Source organism: Aphanomyces astaci (genome assembly GCF_000520075.1).
Source record: "Aphanomyces astaci strain APO3 unplaced genomic scaffold supercont1.153, whole genome shotgun sequence".
Lineage (NCBI taxonomy): Eukaryota > Oomycota > Saprolegniomycetes > Saprolegniales > Verrucalvaceae > Aphanomyces > Aphanomyces astaci.
Window position 1 is genome coordinate 31,350 of NW_009798416.1, and position 19,128 is coordinate 50,477.

Genomic DNA, 19,128 nt, shown 5'->3' on the forward strand with positions numbered 1-19,128 from the left:
ACGATGTTTGAAACACGCGTTTGAGACGCGTTTGAAACAAACTTTGGGATTTTAAACTAGGGGTCTATGGTTGGATGGATCAAACAGATTGTGTTTTAAATACGATTTAAAACATATACGACGTTTACCACTTGCTTTACCGGACACTAAAAATTTCGTATGGTCAACCAGTTGCCGCAGTCGTGCCGCTTCGTTGTGTATGCACACCTCGATGCACGCGACCTGTTTCGCCTACGTGGAGTATGCAAGACTACCCGCGACACGATAGAGCATCCCTATGTATGGAAGCGCATGTTTGCGGCAGACCTGTTCACGCTCGTAACCGAGAGCAACCAAGGACAACCAACCGCGTATCAGTCCATCGTCACGTCGATTCGCCAAGCATGTGGGTTTTCCTTCGCAGATGAAATGAAGTGGAGCCTCTCACCGATGCGATGGACCACTTGGCCCCTCATGTACCGTGCCTGTGCGAAGAAACTCCACTACCTTCGCCGCGACGTTACCCGACTCGTTGCTGAACTGGATGAGATTCAATCCCTTCGTCGGGAGCGAGGACATCTCAAGGACATGACACAGGTTAGAGGCAAGCGAACAGGAACTGAAATGCGGCGGAATCAACTGAGTTGCGTCAAGTACATCAACAAGTCGACGCGCAGACTTTGGGTTGCCGACCACTCGGTGCCAACTCTAGTTACGTCCAAGTCCGATCTCCTACAGCGTCTCCAGACCGTGGACACAGCATTAAAGGATTCCACCGCCACAGCCTTTACATTGCGCACCCAACTTCGAAAGGAGCATCGGAAAGTCCTCGGCCTGATCGCCGCCGCCCGCGCTCAAGTTCGAACGGTCCTTGTCCATGAGTGTCAGGATAGCGTCGCCCCGGTTGCAGTCTAAATTTACAAAAAATATCAAAAACACAAAAATATATCAACATTTCACTGAATTTTGATATCATTTTGGACAGAAAGGTTACAATTGAAATCAGAATTTCCATTTTGGTATATGGCAGTAACAATAATGTCGAGTCGATTGTTCAGCAGCGTCACGCGCGCCATCTTCGCTCGTCGGCCTCCTGCGTTGGACCATGTGTGCATCGTATGCAAAGATGTGCGCAAGTCTGTCCAGTTCTATGAGGCTCTCTTGGGCGCCGAGCACTTGTACAAGGACGACAAGGACTTTGGGTTCGACCCGGCGTTCCTTCGCGTCGGGTCAGCGCAGGTCGCGCTCCTGCCGCTGGAACCAACGCAAGCTCCCATCCAGGACCACAATGGCGCACACTTTGCCATCACATGCACAGACGAAGCGGACTTTCTCGCGATCAAAGCATCTCTCTCGGACGACCTCAAGCGCGCGGGCGGCCCGATCGCCGCCGTCGACTTCTTCGACTACGGACGGTACTATCCCAACTCGTGCATCGTGTTGTAATCGTTGTCGCAGGCAATGGTCGCTCTTTTTTCACGATTTGGACCGCAACGTCGTCGAGGTCACGCACTGGCGCCCGTCATAACGCCCCGAGACTGTAATCCCGTTACCGTTATAAATAGGCAGCGCATGACGTCATAGATATATATTAATATACCTACTGTACATATACCCGACATACATGGACGGCTGCATCTTCTGCGACCCCATGACCGCCGACGGCATTCTCTTCGAAGTACCCTCTCCGTATGGTTGCATCATCTTAGCTTCGGTTGGTAAGTAGGACGACGTTGTGATGGCATTCCGAAATGTCCACCCGCGCGCCGCCATCCACGTGCTGGTTGTGCCCAAGCAGCACATCAACAACACGTCCGAGCTCGGAGAAACGCACATGTCCCTCGGTACATGCCGCCCTTGTTCTGACATGTCCATCGTCATGCAAATCAATATGCATCTATCTACTAGTGCAATACATGGTCAAGGTCGGCAAGATGGTGCTAGCCCAGCAGTGCCAAGTCTTGTTTACCGACCAAGTACTACGTCACAGCCAGTAAGTACACGTCCACATTGCCCTTTTACAAATCGATCGATCGATGGTGCTTGGTATTACAGTAATTAAAGTCACACACTAATTAGAAGCTGATGCTGATTTCCTACAATCTGATTGGTTAAATATATCCTTCTGCCAGTTTACAGTGTAATAAACACCAGAATATAACACTATTTAAAGTCGACTGTGGCTCTTTGTAGTGTATTTGGGTTCCACCAGTTCCCATTCAATTCTGTGAACCATCTCCACCTTCACTGCATCGTACCGCCATACACGCGGTGGTGGCACCGCCTTTGGTACACCGACTCGTGCGTCGTTGGCCACTTTATCAGCGCCGACTCGTTACTAGAACACCTCCGCCTCAGATAACTCTTTACTAGAACAACTTCCCTCGTAGTATATATACTATTTCTATCAAATCATCTTTGGAATATAATCGTATTTTGAATATTTATTACTTTAACGCCACCGCCAATTGATGGATGCGCTCCAAAAGCCCCAAGCGCGCCGTGGTAGGTGTGTTTTGAGAGTCGACCATGAGCTGGGTCATGAACTGTGTCGCATTTGCACTCGACACGTGCAACACAAGTCTCTTTTCCACCTAATATATATATATAAAAATAATATATATATATATATACACGTACGTCGCGGATAGCTGCGTCCTTGGCGTCGCTCATACTCGTTTGCATGTGAGGAAGCCCACAGTCTTTGGTCAACTGGAGCACGGCCATGAGCACATGCGCATGCTTCCGCAGGAGGTTGAAGCACTCGCATGCGTATTGAATGCACCTTTGAAATGGCTCCCCACTTAACCCCCCCATCGCAAACACCATCTCAGGCGTCAGTCGGAATGGCGGCGGCAACGGCTAATATGAGACAATGTACATGAATCTTGCTTTGTACATGACATGTACTAGTAGTACCGATATAGTATACATATCTATCTACGTAAGTAGTAGTAGTACGACGACTCACTATTATATTAGTACATCTACGTGAATAGAAAGGATACTATCTATCATGCAATGATTGATACCTCTGCATTGTGAAATACAATAGTACGTGAAAGAATTATATCATTCAGTATGATATCTCTAAATCAAATTGATCAAATTAATCAAAGTCAACTATTTAAATATTCCTATTGTTCCAATTTAATTATTACTACATGGTCCCATACGTACTATGAATATCAAGGAGGTCGGTCATAAATAAAGAAATAAAAATAAATTCCTATTAATCCATCTCTCTCTATCCAGTAATCGTACATCTATATATATATATATATAAATACAAGTATAATCGTATTCTTATTACCTTGGGGTCGTTGCCAAAGAGAAAGCCAAAGTCAATATGAAAGAAATGGCCCGACGGTTTCAGCATCAAGTTGTCCAAGTGCCGGTCGCCAACACCGAGGACGTACGTTGCGACACAGTACCCCGCGACGCTTTTGACAAAGATGTCCATTGCGACAGGGTTCACATGGTTGACGGCACCCGCGTCAAACTGGTGGCGCTGCAGAAAGCTCAAAATGCTGTGGTGGTTCTCGCGCAGGATCTGCGACAACGGGCAACTGTCCGGCACAAACTCGGTGATGCCCTGTAATAGCATTTGTATTAGATGAATATATACTACTAGTAATACTGTACTTCGTTCACACTGGTAGCCAAGACGCGGTAGAGTGTAAAGTGCAACCGGAGGGGGCCATGTATGGTGCAGATGTTGTCGATAACCGCAAGAAGTTGCAACACGAGCGCATCTTGGCGCAAGTCGTCTCCGCGCTAGTAATGCATGCTAGTATTACTACTACTAGTAGTAGGAGGGTGGAGGTGCTTACTTTGAAGATGATGCCGGGGGAGACGGACGCGACCGTGCATTGCAGCTTTTGGGTCACCGCACGTTTGAGGCCTTCGCGTTTCGCGTCTTCGGCCACGTGGCTAGTATTACTACTAGTATCCACCACCTCCACCCCCACCGTCACGTACACGTCTAACTTGACAATGTCATAACCTTTCATAGTTTTCAATGTAATGTAGTATTGTCAAATCGATCCCCCGAAATCGATTAAAGAACCGCCTGAACCAATCAAATCGCGTCATGTCGAATTTCTGCCAATCCAAACGTTTGACCCCTCCGCATTGGCAAAACCACATATATACTAATCTGTGTATAGTATAATGTGTACAAGATTAAATAGGATCAAATTGATTCAAAAGCTATTGGTGAAATGACTCTCAAATTTGGGTGAAATGCACAATATGTACCTGAGCCAGGGATGTGCCTCTCGACGGGGGTCGCTTCCATCGTCGGCAACGGGATCTCCAATACCCCCGTCGGACGACGAGTCAGGTTTCGGCTGCTTTTGCTTGGGCTAGTAATACTAGTAGTATCCACGAGGGTCACTTCGACCACGTCTGGCAAATAAGTGCCAACTTCCAACTGGACCTGACCACATCCGTTGGCGTCGACATCACACGACTGGACGTGTCCTTGGACGTCCACGCGAAAGCAGCACTGGTCAAAGGTCGGAACCACCAGGCCCCGAACCCCAGCGAACGTGACTTCCACCGTGTACAAACTTGGGAGGACATGCGACGCGTCCGTCGCTGGCTGGCGTCTCGTCTGCTCGGTCATGTCGACCGTGATGTGCTCCAGCTGGGCGGTGTGGTCCACCACCAGCTGCACCTTCATGGGTCTGGCGCTGCTCTTAAACACAAAGCTCTGCGCCGGGTCAAAGCCCTGCACCCATATGGACGGGTACAACGGATGAAGCGACGCAAACTTGGCATCCGGATACGCCAGCGCCTCCCGCAGCTGACTTGTCATGGACGTAGCGTCCACGCGGTGATTTTGCTGGGTCATCTGGGCGTACACATCCGACAAGAACGTGACCATCGTACACGCATGCCGCACCAAGTCCCCTAATAGTGACACCTAGTACTAGTAATACTACTAGTACCTACCGTGCTCAGTTCCTGCCAACGTGTCGACAAAGTGGGCGTGCAGCGCGAGGAAGAACGGCTTGGTCGGTCGGTCCTGGTACTGAACCTCCATGTCATCGACTACAACTGCGACTTGGTTTTGCAGCTCCACGACCACACTCCAGTGAAATGCATGTGCAATCTCCACCGACAACATCGCACACCGGAGTAACACTGCCACGAAAGGAGATGTTGCCACGTCATGCCCGTCCAGATCGTACTTTAGCGCTTGCACGAGTTGCGGCAGGTACAGCGCAACCGAGTTCAAGTCGGCATGGTGCAGTTGGCCGACGGCTAGCCGGCGGATGCCTCGATGCCGCACTTGGTCGGACAAGAGCATGAGCACCGTGCCTACATAACGTTAGTAGATATATATTAATAATATATATATATTTATATACCCATGTCGAGGCCGTGGAGCGGATCGCGGTGGGCAAGGTACTCGTTGAGTTGTCTTTCAGCGTCTTCCACTTGACTGACGTCGTGCCAGTCAATATGGTGGAGAAACAAGTTCAAATCGGCCTTCGTGCTGGGGCGGACGGCGGCACTGGCTGCCGAAGTTTGGCGATGGATTTCGACCCACTTTGGGTACGTGGTGACGCCGACGACCATGGCGGACGGAAGCAGCAGCAGAAAGACGAGGCAGAGGTAGAACATATCACCGTACGCCTGTTGGGCTGTGACATACACGGACAGTCCGATGGCCCATAGCCCCAACGTGAGGCCGATGGCCGACGCTAGCTTGGTCATGTCGCGCTCCTCCGTCTTGTTGCGGCGGAGCTGAAGGGCTAACGCGAGGATAGCCATCAGATTCGCTCCTTTGGGGACGATGAGCACAATCCCAGATGTGCTCGAGCGAAGGTAGCACCCTTGGAACTTGGTGAATGTGACCCCGTCCGCATTCAGCCACGGCGGAGTATCGTCCACGTCGAAGCCATGCCACGCCCATATGCCAACCAAGAGACCCACTTCCACTGCCAGCAGACCTGGACAGAACGACCATGACGCATGCATATGAGGTGAAGGTAGGATGCACCAGTACCTCCAAGAAGGGCAAAGACCCACTTGTCTGGAAACTTGATGGGCGGGCCTTTTGACGACGACAGCAATACACACATGTTGCGGTACAAGCGTAGCATAATCGTTCCAAACACCAGCACAAACGACAGGTCGGCGACGCACCAGAGCACTGAACACGAAAGCGGGTCGGCCACGATTGACGCCGCCACCCCGATAGATATGGCGATGGCGACCGTGCCTACGTTCATGACATGCGCAAACGCAGGACGGGACTTCTGGAACAGAGCGTCGTTTACGTAGTACAGGTACAGCAGCGACGCATTGTACGCGAGGAGGCCGCACACACACGACGTGATCAGGACGAACAGGTACGTGCTGCTGTTCAGGGAGGCATACTCTATCGACACGAGTGAAGCATATTACACGGAGTGTCCGGACATACCAACATCACACACTCCGACGGACGTGTTGGTGCTGCCAAAGCCGGCGGTGCAGCGGCAGGTGCCGCCTATGCACGCGCCGCGATTGCTACAGACATCACCGTTGGAACTGATGGGGCAGTCGCATGTCTGCGCACACTGCGCGATGCACGACAATGTCTTGTTGGCAGTGTCAATTCCTGCTGTGACGTGCACGAAGGCGACGAGAAAGACCATCCAAACACATCGAGGTCCCAGCATGCGACTTGATCGAACTGCACCGCTTTGTGTATCCGGGCCTCCGGATAAAATGGCGGTTTCAAAACCGAGCTGATATAAAACTACCCATAAACGCCATCGAATTCAAGAATCACAACCGGCGCGTGAACATGCAAGATCGATGCCTGTGCATCATAATGGCGGCCGAAAGCGCTTCACGACTTGTGTCCATACTGACGTCTTGCCTTGTCGATCGACAATGGAAATGAAAGGCCCATTCCTCGCAGAGCTTTATGTGTTGTGTGACTGCTTTTCTTTCGGCGAATGCCCTATGTGACACATAGCTGTGATTCAGCCAACATAGTGGCGCAGGGTTGCTTGTCACGGACGTATCGAGTGATAGCTTTCACCGAGATGACGATTCCATCACGAATCGTATCCCATGTCGTCGCTCCATCACTCCTCTCCTTTCCCCATCTCTTGATCGTCGACGTACTGAGGACGCATCAATGTTGTTCGAAAAGGCGGAGGAGCTATGTTTAGCGCGCCGTTCGGAATAATAATGAAATCTTTGATATGAACGTTTGTATGGAAAACTGAAACCGTTCCATGTAGTGAGCTATTTCATTATATTATCCCACACACATCGAACGTTTGGCGCATTCCAAAAAGAGCGCGCGGGTTCACATATGACCGACGTCAGTGCCGCCGCCACCACCATCTCCATGGACCCCCAAGGCGCCGTTGCCGTTACACCTCTACCGCAGGATGCAAGTGGACCCCTCGGTGCAGATGTCACTTCCTTGAAGGACGCAGCTGCAGGACACGACACCCCCATCCCCACGGAACTGGTGTCGCCGGCCGTCCTTTCTACGTTGGAAGGATCATCCGACGACATTCCCGTCGAGAAGATGTCGCACATGGTGGAAGAAATCAAAGACATTTTGACCTTGTCGCCGTCCAAGATCCCTGTTCGCAAGGCGGCTGCATCCCCGTCCAAGTTCGAGTTGGACATGGAGCACACTCCGCCTCCCGCTCCCATGGGCACGGAAGTATCACCTGCGAAGCGCAAGTCCATGTCACCAAGTCAAAAGGACGACATGGCTAATCGTCTCTACAGCAAAGCGATGGAACTCAAAGAAAAACGCGACAATCTGTATCGACAACCCAAGGAAGAGTGCACGTTCAAACCCACGATCAATCGCACGCCGTCCAAGCGCGAAGATGCGACGGAGAAAGATCGGTTCCTGGCACTGCACGAGCAAGCCGAAGATATGGCGCGGCGGAAGGAGGAGTTGAAGCAGAATCTCGAAGCGCAGTTCACATACAAACCCGAGATTTCGAACCTGTCCCGTCGGTTGTCGGCCCGCCACGACACCGACGTCTCCAAGTCGACGTCGCGCGTGGAAGAGTTGTACAAGAACCACCAGGAAATCGAAGCCAAACGCGAGGAAAAGAAAAAAGAACTCGAGAAGAAGGATGCCGTCGAGTGTACTTTCCAGCCCAAGATCAACAAAAAGACCAAGTCGCCACCAAAGCAACAGCCGTTGTACGACGCCGACTTGCAAAAGCAAAAGCGGCTCGAAAAAGAGCGCAAAAAGGCCGAGCTCGAAATGGCCGAGTGCTCGTTCAAACCGCACACGACGGCGACTGCCAAAGGCAAGGCCGCCGGCGGGGACAAGTCGTTCTTTGACCGGTTGCACGAAGCCGACAAGAAAAAGAACGAACGCCTCGACGCGTTGCGCAAGGCGAAAGAAGATAAACTAGTCCAGGAGTCGACGTTCCGTCCGGCGATCAACGAGCCCAAGCACCACCCGAATGCGGCCAAAGCTGCGAATAAGCCCGACAAAGTACCCTTCCACGAACGTCTCTTCAACAAGGAGTTGCAGCAAACCCAAGCGGTGGAGCGGGAGCAAAAGAAGCTCGATTTGGAATCCCAAGTGTGTACCTTCAAGCCCGAGATCCTCGCCACGCCAACCACCGCGGGACTGGAGCGTAGAGGCAGCATATTTGACGTACGTTCATAACTTGTGTGTCGTGGAAGTTGTAAACGTTTTGTGGTATGTACGTACCATCTACATATCTGTAGCGATTGTACGACGAAACCAAGAAAAAGCAAGAAATGCTCGACTTGGCCGAACAGGAAAAACTCAAAAAAGAGATGGAAGAGTGTACGTTCAAGCCCCAAGTGTTGGTCGATCCGGCGATCATCCTCAAGGACTTGCCGACGGAACCCGTGTGGGAGCGCCTCTCAAACGACAAGAAACAGATCTTGGAAGACCGGGAAAAGCGAAAAGAACAACTCGAGCAGAAAGAGTGCACGTTCAAGCCAAACATCCAAGGTAGCGCCGCCGAGTCCAACCGTCGCATGAGTCTGCGTCGTCCATCGTCGCCAACGCTTCAGGTTCTCTTGTCATTCCCCGTGGGGTCGTGACTAACCCACACGGTGATGTGCATGGTGTAGAGATCGCCGTCAAAGTGCGTGGACAAGCCAGTGGATGCCGCGGAAGTCCAAGGCGTGGAAGGCCAAGTTGAGCCCATGACGTCTGTGACAGGGGCCGACAACTCGGAATCGAAAGCGATTTTGAACAACTATGACAACTGGGCCGCTTCGTTGGAGGAAAAGATGCTCCAACTGCAATAAGACGGTCAATTCGATATATCGTTATGTGTTTGGTTACTTTATTCCACTCTCGTTTGACAATAGTACAAATATTATGAGTGTTATGATTCTATCGAGTACGGACTATGCATTAACGCACGAACACGACCTCCGTCTCCGTGTCGCCCACGAGCTCAACCTTGTCCAGTTGGCCCAGCCCCACCATGGACGGCGCAAATGTCAGGTAGAACCGCTTGAGCACGACGTTGGGCTTGCCGTTGACCGTGCCATACAAACTGTACCCTTGCTGGTTGCGCAGCTGGAACGTCCGGCCTTTGAGCATGCCGAACGATATCGCATGCACTCCCTGGCCCAAATGCTTGGCAGTCCACTGATACGTCGTGTTGCGTTCGAGGGTGCTCATGGGTTGGCTAGTAATACTACCACGTCACACGTATGTACAGACAGATCGACCACGCACCGAGGGTTTTTGGTCTTTTCAAACATGACCCATTCGCCAACAAGAGGGTCCTTCGCATGCACTTGGTCGTCGCCGCCGTCAGTCGACACTTGATGCAGCTTCAGTATCAACGCATTGCGGTTCGTGTTCTTGTGGATCAACAAGCAGAACTGCGGCTCGATCTGCTGGCACAGCAAAAACACTAGTTCACAGGTCATGAAGGAGTCGTAGCATGTGATGATGTAGATTGTGTTTGTTACCTTTGGGGTCCTTGTTGCCTGCGACGACGGGTTTCTGCATGTCTTGGGGGTGCAATGTCAGCGAGTGCAACTCGTCGGCCGACACGAGCGGGCCCACCGCGTCGTAGTACGCTTTCTCAAACGATTTCTCGAGGTGTTTATGAATGTACGTGATGTCCATGGCGTAATTGCGCAGCGCCAACTTGTTCCACGTCGAATTCGGCCCGAGATGCCGGCGCAAGTCCATTTGAGTCACCATGGTCACCACCGTCGAATCATCCTCGGGAGTCGTCACCGGAGCCAAGATCCATCCCGTGAGGACGCCTTGGGCCGTCGCGGTCACCTGCGGCGGACAGTCGGCGGACGCGGCAGGAATCGACACGACAACAATCGAGCCATTCGGTTCCAACCGCCAGCTCTTGACGTTCACGCAGTCCACGCCCGAGTGAAGCCACAACGTCTACGATGATTGGTCACAATTTGGATCGCGTACATACTACTAGTAATACTACTAGTACCTTGAGTTGCACGTGTTCGACCCACATGGACGTGGATTCTTTTCGGAGAATGCTCCCGCCGACGACGTTCGGATTGAACGCGGTCACTTGATGCGGAGGAAGCACCAGCAGGTCGAAGATGGCGCGGGCTGGGAACGGCAGCGTGGCCACGCGCTTGATGGTGTTGAAGCCGTCAACTACTTGCTCAAAGACATGGTCCTGCACGCCAAGTGTTTGTACTCGCGTCCATCCGTCCGAGGTCAACCCGAGTCGTTTCAAGTCTTTCCGGGCAACATTAGACAAGCATATAAGTGCAAGAAAGCCCTACCTCGGACGGCGCCGTGGACGTCGCGCGCGGCGGGGATGCCGAGGAATTCCCGCAACACATGCATTTGCGTGAGCGTGCGCTTGTGGGCGGGACCGGCGGTGGTTTTCGGGTTCAAGAGCATGTCGATGGCCGTGGAGAGGAACCCTAGTCATGTATTTCAATGACATGTATGCATGCATTGCCGTGACGTGGCACCTTCTAAGCCAGCCTTACGACGCAGCAAGAACCCGTCGGTCAATGTGTTGCGGCTGCAGTACGTCTTGGGCGGCAGCTTGACCCACATCGCATGGGGCGACGTGGAGGATGGACTCAGCATGAGCTGCAACAGCGTCGCAAACGCGTAAAAGTCGCGGTAGCGGCGGTCGACGGTGAATTGAGGTCCGTTGGGCCACAGACTCGACGAGATGCGATACGTGGCAAAGCCCTGTTGGCTGACGGTGACCTGGGTCACATGGGCTTGGATGTCGGCGGTCTGGTTGGACGACGCGGACGACTTGCGCGTGAGCAGCGGAGGTTTCATCACGCCGGACGGTTTGGCAGGTTGTTCTGGTGCCGACACGACTACCGCGGGGGGCTGCAACGAAGGAATCAACCCGTTCAAGGACGGGCGGGATGCAAGAGTCGACGCGTTGGGTTCTTTCGAAGCACCCGGACGAGAGGGTGGTGGTGCACTGGTGCTGGTCTTGCAGTCGTGGTCGCCAATATCGTCGAGGTGCACGGGCTGCTTGCATGCGCGACAGATGATGCAGTCTGGCGGTGTGGTGGCACTGGGGAGAAGCACGTTCGTGCCCGACGGCTGCCGCTCGACCGCCGCCGCCTTGTGCTGCATGTCTCAATTAGAAATACCTCTCAAGATGGAGGTGACCTGGCTGCGCACCGTTTCGTTGCAGTTACTGGTCTCGTTTTGATCGTCATATCCGGATATTAGTGTGTTTCCGGATACCCATTGTCATTTTGAGTTTTCGAGCATGGCGGAAAGTGACACTGCATACGTCCTTGTGCCGGCGTCCGAGGCACAGCAGCTGGAGGCAGATAAGTACACGTACAGCTCATGGGGCGCGCCACTCCTGACGCTGGACGAGTACTTGGACCGAGAGCATGCCTTGTGTGCATCCGCCTTTGCGAAAGAATCCCTCACTGGCTACGTCCTGGTCCCAGCGACGACTCCATCGACAGTCGACATCTTGTGCTACGTGGAGGTGTTCAAGCGACCAGTGTGGTACAACGGTGCCCGCTTGTATGGGTACAGCGTTGGATCTGTGTACACCCCCGAACAGCACCGCAAGAAAGGGTATGCGTCCATCATGCTCCGTCTCGTTCTTGCGTACATGCGCGCCGACCAGCAGCAACACCAACCCGACAATGCTTCTTCCGTCAATTTAGTGATCTCCAACCTCTATTCCGACATTGGGCCTTCGTTCTACGCGTCCAAAGGATGGGCTGTCCATGCTTCCGAGCAGCTCGTACTTCCGTCGACCCATGCGATGTTGTCCACATCCCGTCCGCCGTCGGTCACTGCCGTCGACTCGTTGGATGTGTTGGCCCAAGTGTGCCAGGCAGACGTCACTCGCATGCAGCAGCTCACTTGTTCGTCCGCCGTGTACTTTGAGCTGACGCCGTCGGTCGTGCTCTGGTTCCATGCGCGTGCCGCCTATTACGCCCGCACCAAGACATCGTTCCCATCCCCACCAACCTCCCACGGCGTCTGGCTTCAGACTCGTCCTTATGGCACTTGCTCGGTACTGTACTCGTTTCTCTAGTAGTTGCTTAGCAACGACTGTTCATTTGTCATTAGGCTGACGATGCGTTCATCCTCTGGACGCATGACTTCAAGAGCAACGTGCTCTCGATCCTGCGCTGCCATGCCGCCACCGCCGCGACATTTGCTGTCCTCATGGACGCCGCCCTGGTCGAAGCGCGCCAGTGGCACTTGGCGTCGGTGGTCACATGGAACCCCCATCCAGCCTGGCTGGACGACCAATTGCTTTCGTCTGTGGAAACTCGGACGGAATCCCTGCCGTCGCTGCTCGTGTCCAATGGCCACGACACCGTCCACCACCCTGTCCTATGGCTCGCCAACGACAAATATGCATGGGTCTAACTAACCTAGAGGACTACAGTACTCTCTATTCCACTACGAGTAACGTTACTTGGCAATCTTGTCTCCATGGACTGTACGACCTCGCGATACACTGTACGACCTCACAATACACTGTACGACCTCGCAATAGGACTTCGCTCCAAGCACATGGCGTCGCCATGTGACGACCTGTCCGCATCGTCCACTTGGAAATATATACTACCCGTGTTGTCCCATCTGGCATCCTCCAGTCGATAGTACATGACAGATGTACAACATCTCAACCCTTGGATATATCATCATACATTGTCCATATCCACCTACTCTTTTTCCTTGTCTCCATGCCGACTGGCTTTGGAGTGCTGCTGTCGGTGCCACATTTCCGCGTACTTGCCGCCTTGGCGGTCGACCAACTCGACATGCGTCCCTCGCTCCACCACGCGGCCCTTGTCCAACACGACAATCTCATCAGCATCCTGGATCGTGCTCAGTCGATGGGCGATGATCACAGTCGTCTTGTGCAATCCAATGGCCTTGAACTGCTTGACGATTTCATGCTCCGTCTCCGAGTCCAGCGCGCTCGTAGCCTCATCAAAGAGGAGCACGGGCGCGTCCTTGAGCATGGCACGGGCGATGGCCACGCGCTGCTTCTCTCCGCCGCTCAGCTTGAGTCCTCGCTCGCCCACCTTGGTGTCGTACCCGTCGCGAAACTGCACGATCGAGTCGTGGATCTGCGCCACTTTGGCCGCATGTACAATGTCATCGCGGGATGCGCTGAGGTTACCGTACCCAATGTTGTACGCAATCGAGTCGTTGAAAAGCACCGTGTCCTGCGGCACCACGGCAATCAACCGCCGCAAGTCGTCTATCGGGAGGTCCTTGACGTCCGCGCCGTCGACGAGCACGCGGCCGCCGTCGGCGTCGTAAAATCGGTACAAGAGCCGAAGGATGGTCGACTTGCCCGACCCGCTCGAGCCCACGACCGCCACCGTCCGCCCCGCGGGTACTGTGAACGACGTGCCGTTCAGGATCGGCTGGTCGGGTCGATACCCAAACGATACGTTTTCAAACGTAATCGACTTGGGCGATCGGGTTAAAGAAGAGGAGGATGATGACGTGGCAAACGATGGCGGGGGGATGCTCGACGGCACCGCTTGCAGCGCAAACATGGCCTCCATGTCCACGACACTCTGCCGCACGTCGCGGTAGACAGACCCGATAAAGTTGAGCGGAATGCTGAGCTGGAACAAGAGCCCGTTCACGAGCACGAGGTCCCCCACCGTCAAGTGTCCGTCCACAATACCTTGCGTGGCCAAGTACATGACGGCCGTGAGCCCCGCCGAAAAGATGGCGTTTTGACCTACACTCATGTATGACCCATGCTTATTATTATGTGTGTGTGACTCATACCAGCGTTGAGAAACGAGAGGCTGGTCTGGGTCGTTAGAGACGCGTCCTGGTACTGCTGTATGGTCGCGTCGTACTTGGTGGCTTCGTGCGCTTCGTTGTTAAAGTACTTGACCGTCTCGTAGTTCATGAGCGAGTCAATCACGTGACCCGACGCCTCGTTCTCGAGCTTGTTCATGCGACGACGAATGTCCGTCCGCCACTGCGTCACCACAATCGTAAACCCAGTGTACGCCGTCAACGTTCCTATGTAACAAATCTACAGATTAACATACATGGCACTTTTTCAACCTATATATATATATATATATTGCTTTCAAAATGATGATACCCAATGTATATATATGTATGCTTTCAAGAATGTCCCAAAAAAAAAAAAAATATATATATCTACAGTACATCCAATATATATATATATATATATATATATATTGCGCTCCAACAGAATGTATATATATATATCTACAGTACATCCGATATATATATAAATATATGCTTTCCAAAATGACCCAATAGATAAACATGTCCTTACCAAGCTATCAATCAGGTGTGGCCCAATATATATATATATATACTCTCAAATACTCTCAAACATGGTCCAATATATATATATATACAAGGTATTCACACAGACCCATTGATATACATCAATCCAATACTTCCAAACAAGACTCAATATATATATATATATACCTACAATGCAAATATATATGAACACATTTTACACTGTATTCCAACATGATCCAATATATATATATCGAAGGAGATCTGTGCAGTTGTGTACCCATGGTGATGGCGGCATACTCCCAGCCAAACTGGTGCGCCATGATTCCCGACACTAGACCAATCTCCAACGCCGTGGGCACGACGCTGAAGAGCAGACTACGCAGGACAAAGTCGATGGACCGACTGCCGCGGTCGATCGTGCGGGCCAGCGCGCCGGTCTGCCGGTTCAAGTGGAAGCGCAGGTCGAGGGTGTGCAGGTGCTCAAACACGCGGCGGCCCACTTGACGGATGGTGCCCTGGGCGACCTTGGCGAACACCGCTGCGCGGAGTTCCTGGAACGCATTCGCAGAGAACCGCGCGAGGCCGTACCCAAGGACGAGACTGACGGGGACGGCAACAAGCGCGGCTTCGGGGGATGTGGCAGACGTCCCCATGAGATCCACGAGCTCTTTGAACAGAAACGGCACTTGGATGTTGATGAGTTTGCCGGCGACGAGAAGGCCCACCGACACGGCGACGCGCGACTTGACCGCCAACGCTTCCTTGGACGTTCCATGCGGCCACAGGTAGCTCGCAAGAGACGTCAGGATTTCTTTGGACGACGTGGAAGGCGGCTCATTGTGCTTGGTCGTCTTGATGTTGTCGGTGGAAAGGCCAGCCACATGCAAGTGCCACGGACGTGACAAGGACGGACGCGGCTGAAACCCAGTGGCGCGATGCATCAAGAGGGATGTTGCCTTCCGCCGCCGAAGGGACGAGGGTCCAACGCCGCCCCGCGCCATCGCGCCCCACACGCGCGCCATGGAACTCATGACGTCGATTTGAAATTCGCAAATGGTGGTGGAAAGGAAAGCCTGGTGCCAGTACATGGCGTACTCACGACCACAATCACGTTATTGTATAAAACGTGGTTTTAAATGCGTTCAAACGTTACATTTGGACAGCATATTTTGGCCAAAAAGCCTGTCGAAAAAGTCAAGTAGTGAGATTGACTTTTCGAAAGCAACTGTATGTACTGTACCTCTTGAACAATATCCGGACAACGCCACGTTTGAGGAATCCTCAAAATACCCTAAATAACACGATGAATGGCTGGGGTCCTGATGCGAGCGCGTGGATAAGAGATAGTGCCATAAGACGCTGCAGCGGGAGCCTGGTGACCCGAAGTAAACGTGCATAGTGTACTTAAGTACTTCCTCCGATTGGTGGCAGTGTATCTCGTAACTTATGACAAACTTCATGTTAACTTACGTTAGCTTTGACATGTTAAAGTATAATAGAACAAAATAATACGAAGTCTAATACGGTACTTTGTAGTACATATTGTACTATACTCCGAGTAAATAGTAATATACTTCAAAGTATAATGCAACACATGCAACCATTAGGAGGAAGCATTACGGTCGTCCAACGGGCTCAATTCGGGACTGATTTGTACCTGATGAATACTCCGGAGTAGCCTGGGATTCTGCGTGAGTGTGACGACATGTCGACTGCTTACACACACACACACACGTAAGTGGATAAAAGTTGGAACTGAAATTACTGTACATCTTTGTGGAAGTGAAAAAGTTGGAACTGACATTGTCCGTTTTTGTGGAATGCGTATTTGTGGAATCTAAAAAGTTGGAAACTGATGCAAACTGATATTGTACGTTTTTGTGGAATCAAAAAAGTTGGAACTGACATTGTTTGTTATTGTGGAATATAAAATGTTGGGACGTTTTTGTGGAAACTAAAAGTTGGAACTCTGCAAGCAGAATAATCGCGTCGTATTAGTGTGCATTTAATATCGCGACAACTGTGGCTTCAATAGCTAGGACATCTCACCGAAAACGAAAAGTTAAATGTGTTTCTTTCTTCAGATTAACGACGTTGACTACGAGTACAACTTACTTTGCCGCAACGACACTGGAAGTTCGCGGCATCAAACGTATCCCACCAATTGTAATCGAACGTCAGTTCCTCCAAACGTCCGATATCGTCGAGCGCAACAATGACCGCCCGCTTGACGCCACTGTCCTTCCAGACTTCAATGGCACAGTTTGGTTCACAGGAGTGATTGATAAAGCGGGAGTTGTTGGAGTAATTTCGGGCATCAATGAAGCATTCATCACGGAGGCTCAAGAAGTAGAAATCTACCTCTCCGGCTTCGACCATGCTTGCATAGCGCGACTCAAATTCGGCTTTCTTGATCACCTCGCCAATGTACTCCATTACGGAGCATCCACGCGCAATGCTTGCCATCGCTCGCACTCCAAGGCCAGTCGACTTGGTAACGAAAACTTCGTGCGGAACCGCAAGTGGGTGGTCGCCAAAGGCTTGATTGCCGCAGAGTCGGCGAGATTTGCAGTTCTCGGGACAAAAGATGTACTCCGCAAAGTTGATACAGTCCTGAGTATTGCACGTCGCTGCTTTGCCTCGATTGTTTTGCATCCAGCAGCTGCATTGCCTTGCCATGGGGGTCCGGGGAAGAGGAACCAGATTGGGGTTGGGAACTGGGAAATCGCCACGCCATAACTCCAAGATTCGTTGGTCGCCTTTGTACAAGTTGGTTGCTATGTGATGGAACGATGTCATGGTTTGCGCAACAAGGGCATGGTGCTCGTCCGACAAGTCTTCTGATAGGTCGATTAGAGCCGATGAGGGAACTGGTTCGACCAGGGGTTGGCAATCACAAGGGGGAAAACCGGGGGGGGCTGTACCAGTGATCACGACAGGGGCTTGGAGTCGCATGGACTTGGTATTGAATAGGAAGATTTAATTAAATACACTTGACAATAGGTACGTAGCACATGTAATAATATTCGTTGTGAAATAATCCACAAACACGAAATCATCTTGTAAACCAATACTGTTAATTTCCTCTTGTTGCCATGGTCTTGCCCATAGCCGGCTGGGACCTCAAGGTTGCAGACATGATTACAATCTTACGGTGGGCGAACGTGTCTGCGAATCGTGGCGTGTCGAAGACGGACTTACAACAACGTATGACGACCCAACTCTTCGACGGTGGCCCTCCAGACATGACAAGGCTCAATGTTGCCGACTTTCCTTCCATCGTCCCCGAGTCATGGGCGATATGGCTCCAGCAACACCTTGCATGGCAAGCGTCTACGCTGCCCACGTCTACGTTACCCCCGTGGAATGCACCCCAGCCTGTGCCGCTTGGTCCTCCGATTGCTGCCTCCGAAAACGCCATGCCGACATTCTGGGTATTCGAACGAAAAGCAGTTCGTACGAAACCTCACACTGCACTTGGAACAGTCCAAAAGATTTGCTCTGCGTCAGACATTTCGGGACCTTTTCTGGATGACTATCCATTGACGAAAGCAGCAGCCTGGGAATTCGCTTCGCAGCCGTGTGCAAAAGTGATGCTTTGGGCCATGTGGGACAACTTAAAGCACAGTGTTCCAGGTACACTGTACTACTAATTGTTGAATATTTGAATAAACATGTTGTAGATACGATGATGCTGCTTGAATGGTACCGCCCGGGCGACAAGGCGTACAATTTAGCTCGCACACTTGCTGATGAGTGTAAGGAAAAAGGAATACACCCTTCGCTGGTCAACTTGCACGCACGTACGTAGAGAACGCTAATATGACGTCAGAACTAAAGGCCTATTAGAGAGTGTGCCATTTCCCGTACTACTCCAACGAGTTGTACGCTGCGTTGACCACACGGAGTTTCTTGTCACGAAGAGAGCGTCTCATGCCCGCACTATCACTCGAAAGAAGACAAAGATGTTTAAAGCGATCCACGAGTTTGTGAATGTTGCGCAGGGCACCGTGGCTGTATGTTGTAATGTGAATGATACTTGTACTCAAAAACTGTTGTAGGTCATTCATATCAATGGCCAAAGACCTGACAATTCATTCGTACGCATTCAAAGGCCGAACGAGCAATACTTCGCCTCTGGAGCCTTGTTCGATGTGACTGCTTACCTGGTTAAGGATAACTTCGACCGCCCGCGCGATGGCAAGGAAGTACTTACTTCTTTACAACATTTACCAGTCAATCAACTGCAGCAGGTATGAATCATAGCTCGAATACACTTATCATGATTTTTTACATCAATAGCAAACGAGGCTGCTCGTGGCTGAAGCATCGTCGGGTAGGCCTGACTGGATTAATCGACCTGCTTGGGTCCCAGTGTCATTCACTTGGCGCGA

General features: G+C 51.7%; 9 protein-coding genes across 9 annotated transcripts; 6 read left to right on the forward strand and 3 right to left on the reverse strand.

The window, feature by feature from the left end:
- Positions 1-159: 159 nt before the first annotated feature.
- Positions 160-941, forward strand: H257_18310 (hypothetical protein; the record flags this gene model as incomplete). The annotated part of the gene is made up of 1 exon (XM_009847346.1): positions 160-941. The coding sequence occupies one exon, from the start codon at positions 160-162 to the stop codon at positions 892-894; it is 735 nt and encodes a 244-aa protein (XP_009845648.1). The 3' UTR covers positions 895-941.
- Positions 942-961: 20 nt separating this feature from the next.
- Positions 962-1,600, forward strand: H257_18311 (hypothetical protein). Its single transcript, XM_009847347.1, has 2 exons — positions 962-1,394; positions 1,438-1,600. Exons 1-2 carry the CDS (start codon positions 1,003-1,005, stop codon positions 1,505-1,507), a joined length of 462 nt encoding a protein of 153 aa, XP_009845649.1. The 5' UTR covers positions 962-1,002; the 3' UTR covers positions 1,508-1,600.
- H257_18312 (hypothetical protein) lies at positions 1,584-2,392 on the forward strand. Its single transcript, XM_009847348.1, has 4 exons — positions 1,584-1,657; positions 1,706-1,823; positions 1,888-1,972; positions 2,173-2,392. Exons 1-4 carry the CDS (start codon positions 1,604-1,606, stop codon positions 2,339-2,341), a joined length of 426 nt encoding a protein of 141 aa, XP_009845650.1. The 5' UTR covers positions 1,584-1,603; the 3' UTR covers positions 2,342-2,392.
- Positions 2,393-2,396: 4 nt separating this feature from the next.
- H257_18313 (hypothetical protein) lies at positions 2,397-6,673 on the reverse strand. Its single transcript, XM_009847349.1, has 10 exons — positions 6,419-6,673; positions 5,999-6,373; positions 5,358-5,942; positions 4,939-5,307; positions 4,240-4,896; positions 3,813-3,964; positions 3,625-3,756; positions 3,293-3,574; positions 2,620-2,841; positions 2,397-2,573 (listed from the first exon to the last, which is right to left on the reverse strand). Exons 1-10 carry the CDS (start codon positions 6,654-6,656, stop codon positions 2,427-2,429), a joined length of 3,159 nt encoding a protein of 1,052 aa, XP_009845651.1. The 5' UTR covers positions 6,657-6,673; the 3' UTR covers positions 2,397-2,426.
- A 581-nt stretch (positions 6,674-7,254) lies between these two features.
- On the forward strand, positions 7,255-9,328 carry H257_18314 (hypothetical protein). Its single transcript, XM_009847350.1, has 3 exons — positions 7,255-8,629; positions 8,704-9,018; positions 9,079-9,328. Exons 1-3 carry the CDS (start codon positions 7,304-7,306, stop codon positions 9,256-9,258), a joined length of 1,821 nt encoding a protein of 606 aa, XP_009845652.1. The 5' UTR covers positions 7,255-7,303; the 3' UTR covers positions 9,259-9,328.
- Positions 9,307-11,647, reverse strand: H257_18315 (hypothetical protein). Its single transcript, XM_009847351.1, has 6 exons — positions 10,936-11,647; positions 10,741-10,884; positions 10,434-10,693; positions 9,937-10,375; positions 9,698-9,878; positions 9,307-9,647 (listed from the first exon to the last, which is right to left on the reverse strand). The coding sequence occupies exons 1-6, from the start codon at positions 11,567-11,569 to the stop codon at positions 9,368-9,370; spliced, it is 1,938 nt and encodes a 645-aa protein (XP_009845653.1). The 5' UTR covers positions 11,570-11,647; the 3' UTR covers positions 9,307-9,367.
- A 61-nt stretch (positions 11,648-11,708) lies between these two features.
- Positions 11,709-12,906, forward strand: H257_18316 (hypothetical protein; the record flags this gene model as incomplete). Its single annotated transcript, XM_009847352.1, has 2 exons — positions 11,709-12,479; positions 12,536-12,906. The coding sequence occupies 2 exons, from the start codon at positions 11,709-11,711 to the stop codon at positions 12,839-12,841; spliced, it is 1,077 nt and encodes a 358-aa protein (XP_009845654.1). The 3' UTR covers positions 12,842-12,906.
- A 183-nt stretch (positions 12,907-13,089) lies between these two features.
- H257_18317 (hypothetical protein) lies at positions 13,090-17,689 on the reverse strand (the record flags this gene model as incomplete). Its single annotated transcript, XM_009847353.1, has 4 exons — positions 13,090-14,180; positions 14,231-14,473; positions 15,012-15,828; positions 16,850-17,689. The coding sequence occupies 4 exons, from the start codon at positions 17,687-17,689 to the stop codon at positions 13,141-13,143; spliced, it is 2,940 nt and encodes a 979-aa protein (XP_009845655.1). The 3' UTR covers positions 13,090-13,140.
- Positions 17,690-17,829: 140 nt separating this feature from the next.
- Positions 17,830-18,545, forward strand: H257_18318 (hypothetical protein; the record flags this gene model as incomplete). Its single annotated transcript, XM_009847354.1, has 2 exons — positions 17,830-18,370; positions 18,418-18,545. The coding sequence occupies 2 exons, from the start codon at positions 17,830-17,832 to the stop codon at positions 18,543-18,545; spliced, it is 669 nt and encodes a 222-aa protein (XP_009845656.1).
- Positions 18,546-19,128: the final 583 nt, after the last annotated feature.

Excerpts from the sequence above, each read along its gene's own strand:
- H257_18312 (XM_009847348.1), top strand. The coding sequence starts at position 1,604 with ATGGACGGCTGCATCTTCTGCGACCCCATGACCGCCGACGGCATTCTC. Across the intron at positions 1,658-1,705 it reads CCGACGGCATTCTCTTCGAA|GACGACGTTGTGATGGCATT; the intron begins GTACCCTCTCCG and ends GTTGGTAAGTAG. Across the intron at positions 1,973-2,172 it reads CAAGTACTACGTCACAGCCA|TGTATTTGGGTTCCACCAGT; the intron begins GTAAGTACACGT and ends GGCTCTTTGTAG.
- H257_18314 (XM_009847350.1), top strand. The coding sequence starts at position 7,304 with ATGACCGACGTCAGTGCCGCCGCCACCACCATCTCCATGGACCCCCAA. Across the intron at positions 8,630-8,703 it reads GTAGAGGCAGCATATTTGAC|CGATTGTACGACGAAACCAA; the intron begins GTACGTTCATAA and ends ACATATCTGTAG. Across the intron at positions 9,019-9,078 it reads CATCGTCGCCAACGCTTCAG|AGATCGCCGTCAAAGTGCGT; the intron begins GTTCTCTTGTCA and ends TGCATGGTGTAG.
- H257_18311 (XM_009847347.1), top strand. The coding sequence starts at position 1,003 with ATGGCAGTAACAATAATGTCGAGTCGATTGTTCAGCAGCGTCACGCGC. Across the intron at positions 1,395-1,437 it reads GACTTCTTCGACTACGGACG|GCAATGGTCGCTCTTTTTTC; the intron begins GTACTATCCCAA and ends TCGTTGTCGCAG.
- H257_18315 (XM_009847351.1), bottom strand. The coding sequence starts at position 11,569 with ATGCAGCACAAGGCGGCGGCGGTCGAGCGGCAGCCGTCGGGCACGAAC. Across the intron at positions 10,885-10,935 it reads TCGTAAGGCTGGCTTAGAAG|GGTTCCTCTCCACGGCCATC; the intron begins GTGCCACGTCAC and ends ATACATGACTAG. Across the intron at positions 9,879-9,936 it reads AGGCAACAAGGACCCCAAAG|TGTTTTTGCTGTGCCAGCAG; the intron begins GTAACAAACACA and ends CCTGTGAACTAG.
- H257_18313 (XM_009847349.1), bottom strand. The coding sequence starts at position 6,656 with ATGCTGGGACCTCGATGTGTTTGGATGGTCTTTCTCGTCGCCTTCGTG. Across the intron at positions 4,897-4,938 it reads GTTGGCAGGAACTGAGCACG|GGGACTTGGTGCGGCATGCG; the intron begins GTAGGTACTAGT and ends TGTCACTATTAG. Across the intron at positions 3,575-3,624 it reads TGGCTACCAGTGTGAACGAA|GGCATCACCGAGTTTGTGCC; the intron begins GTACAGTATTAC and ends ATGCTATTACAG.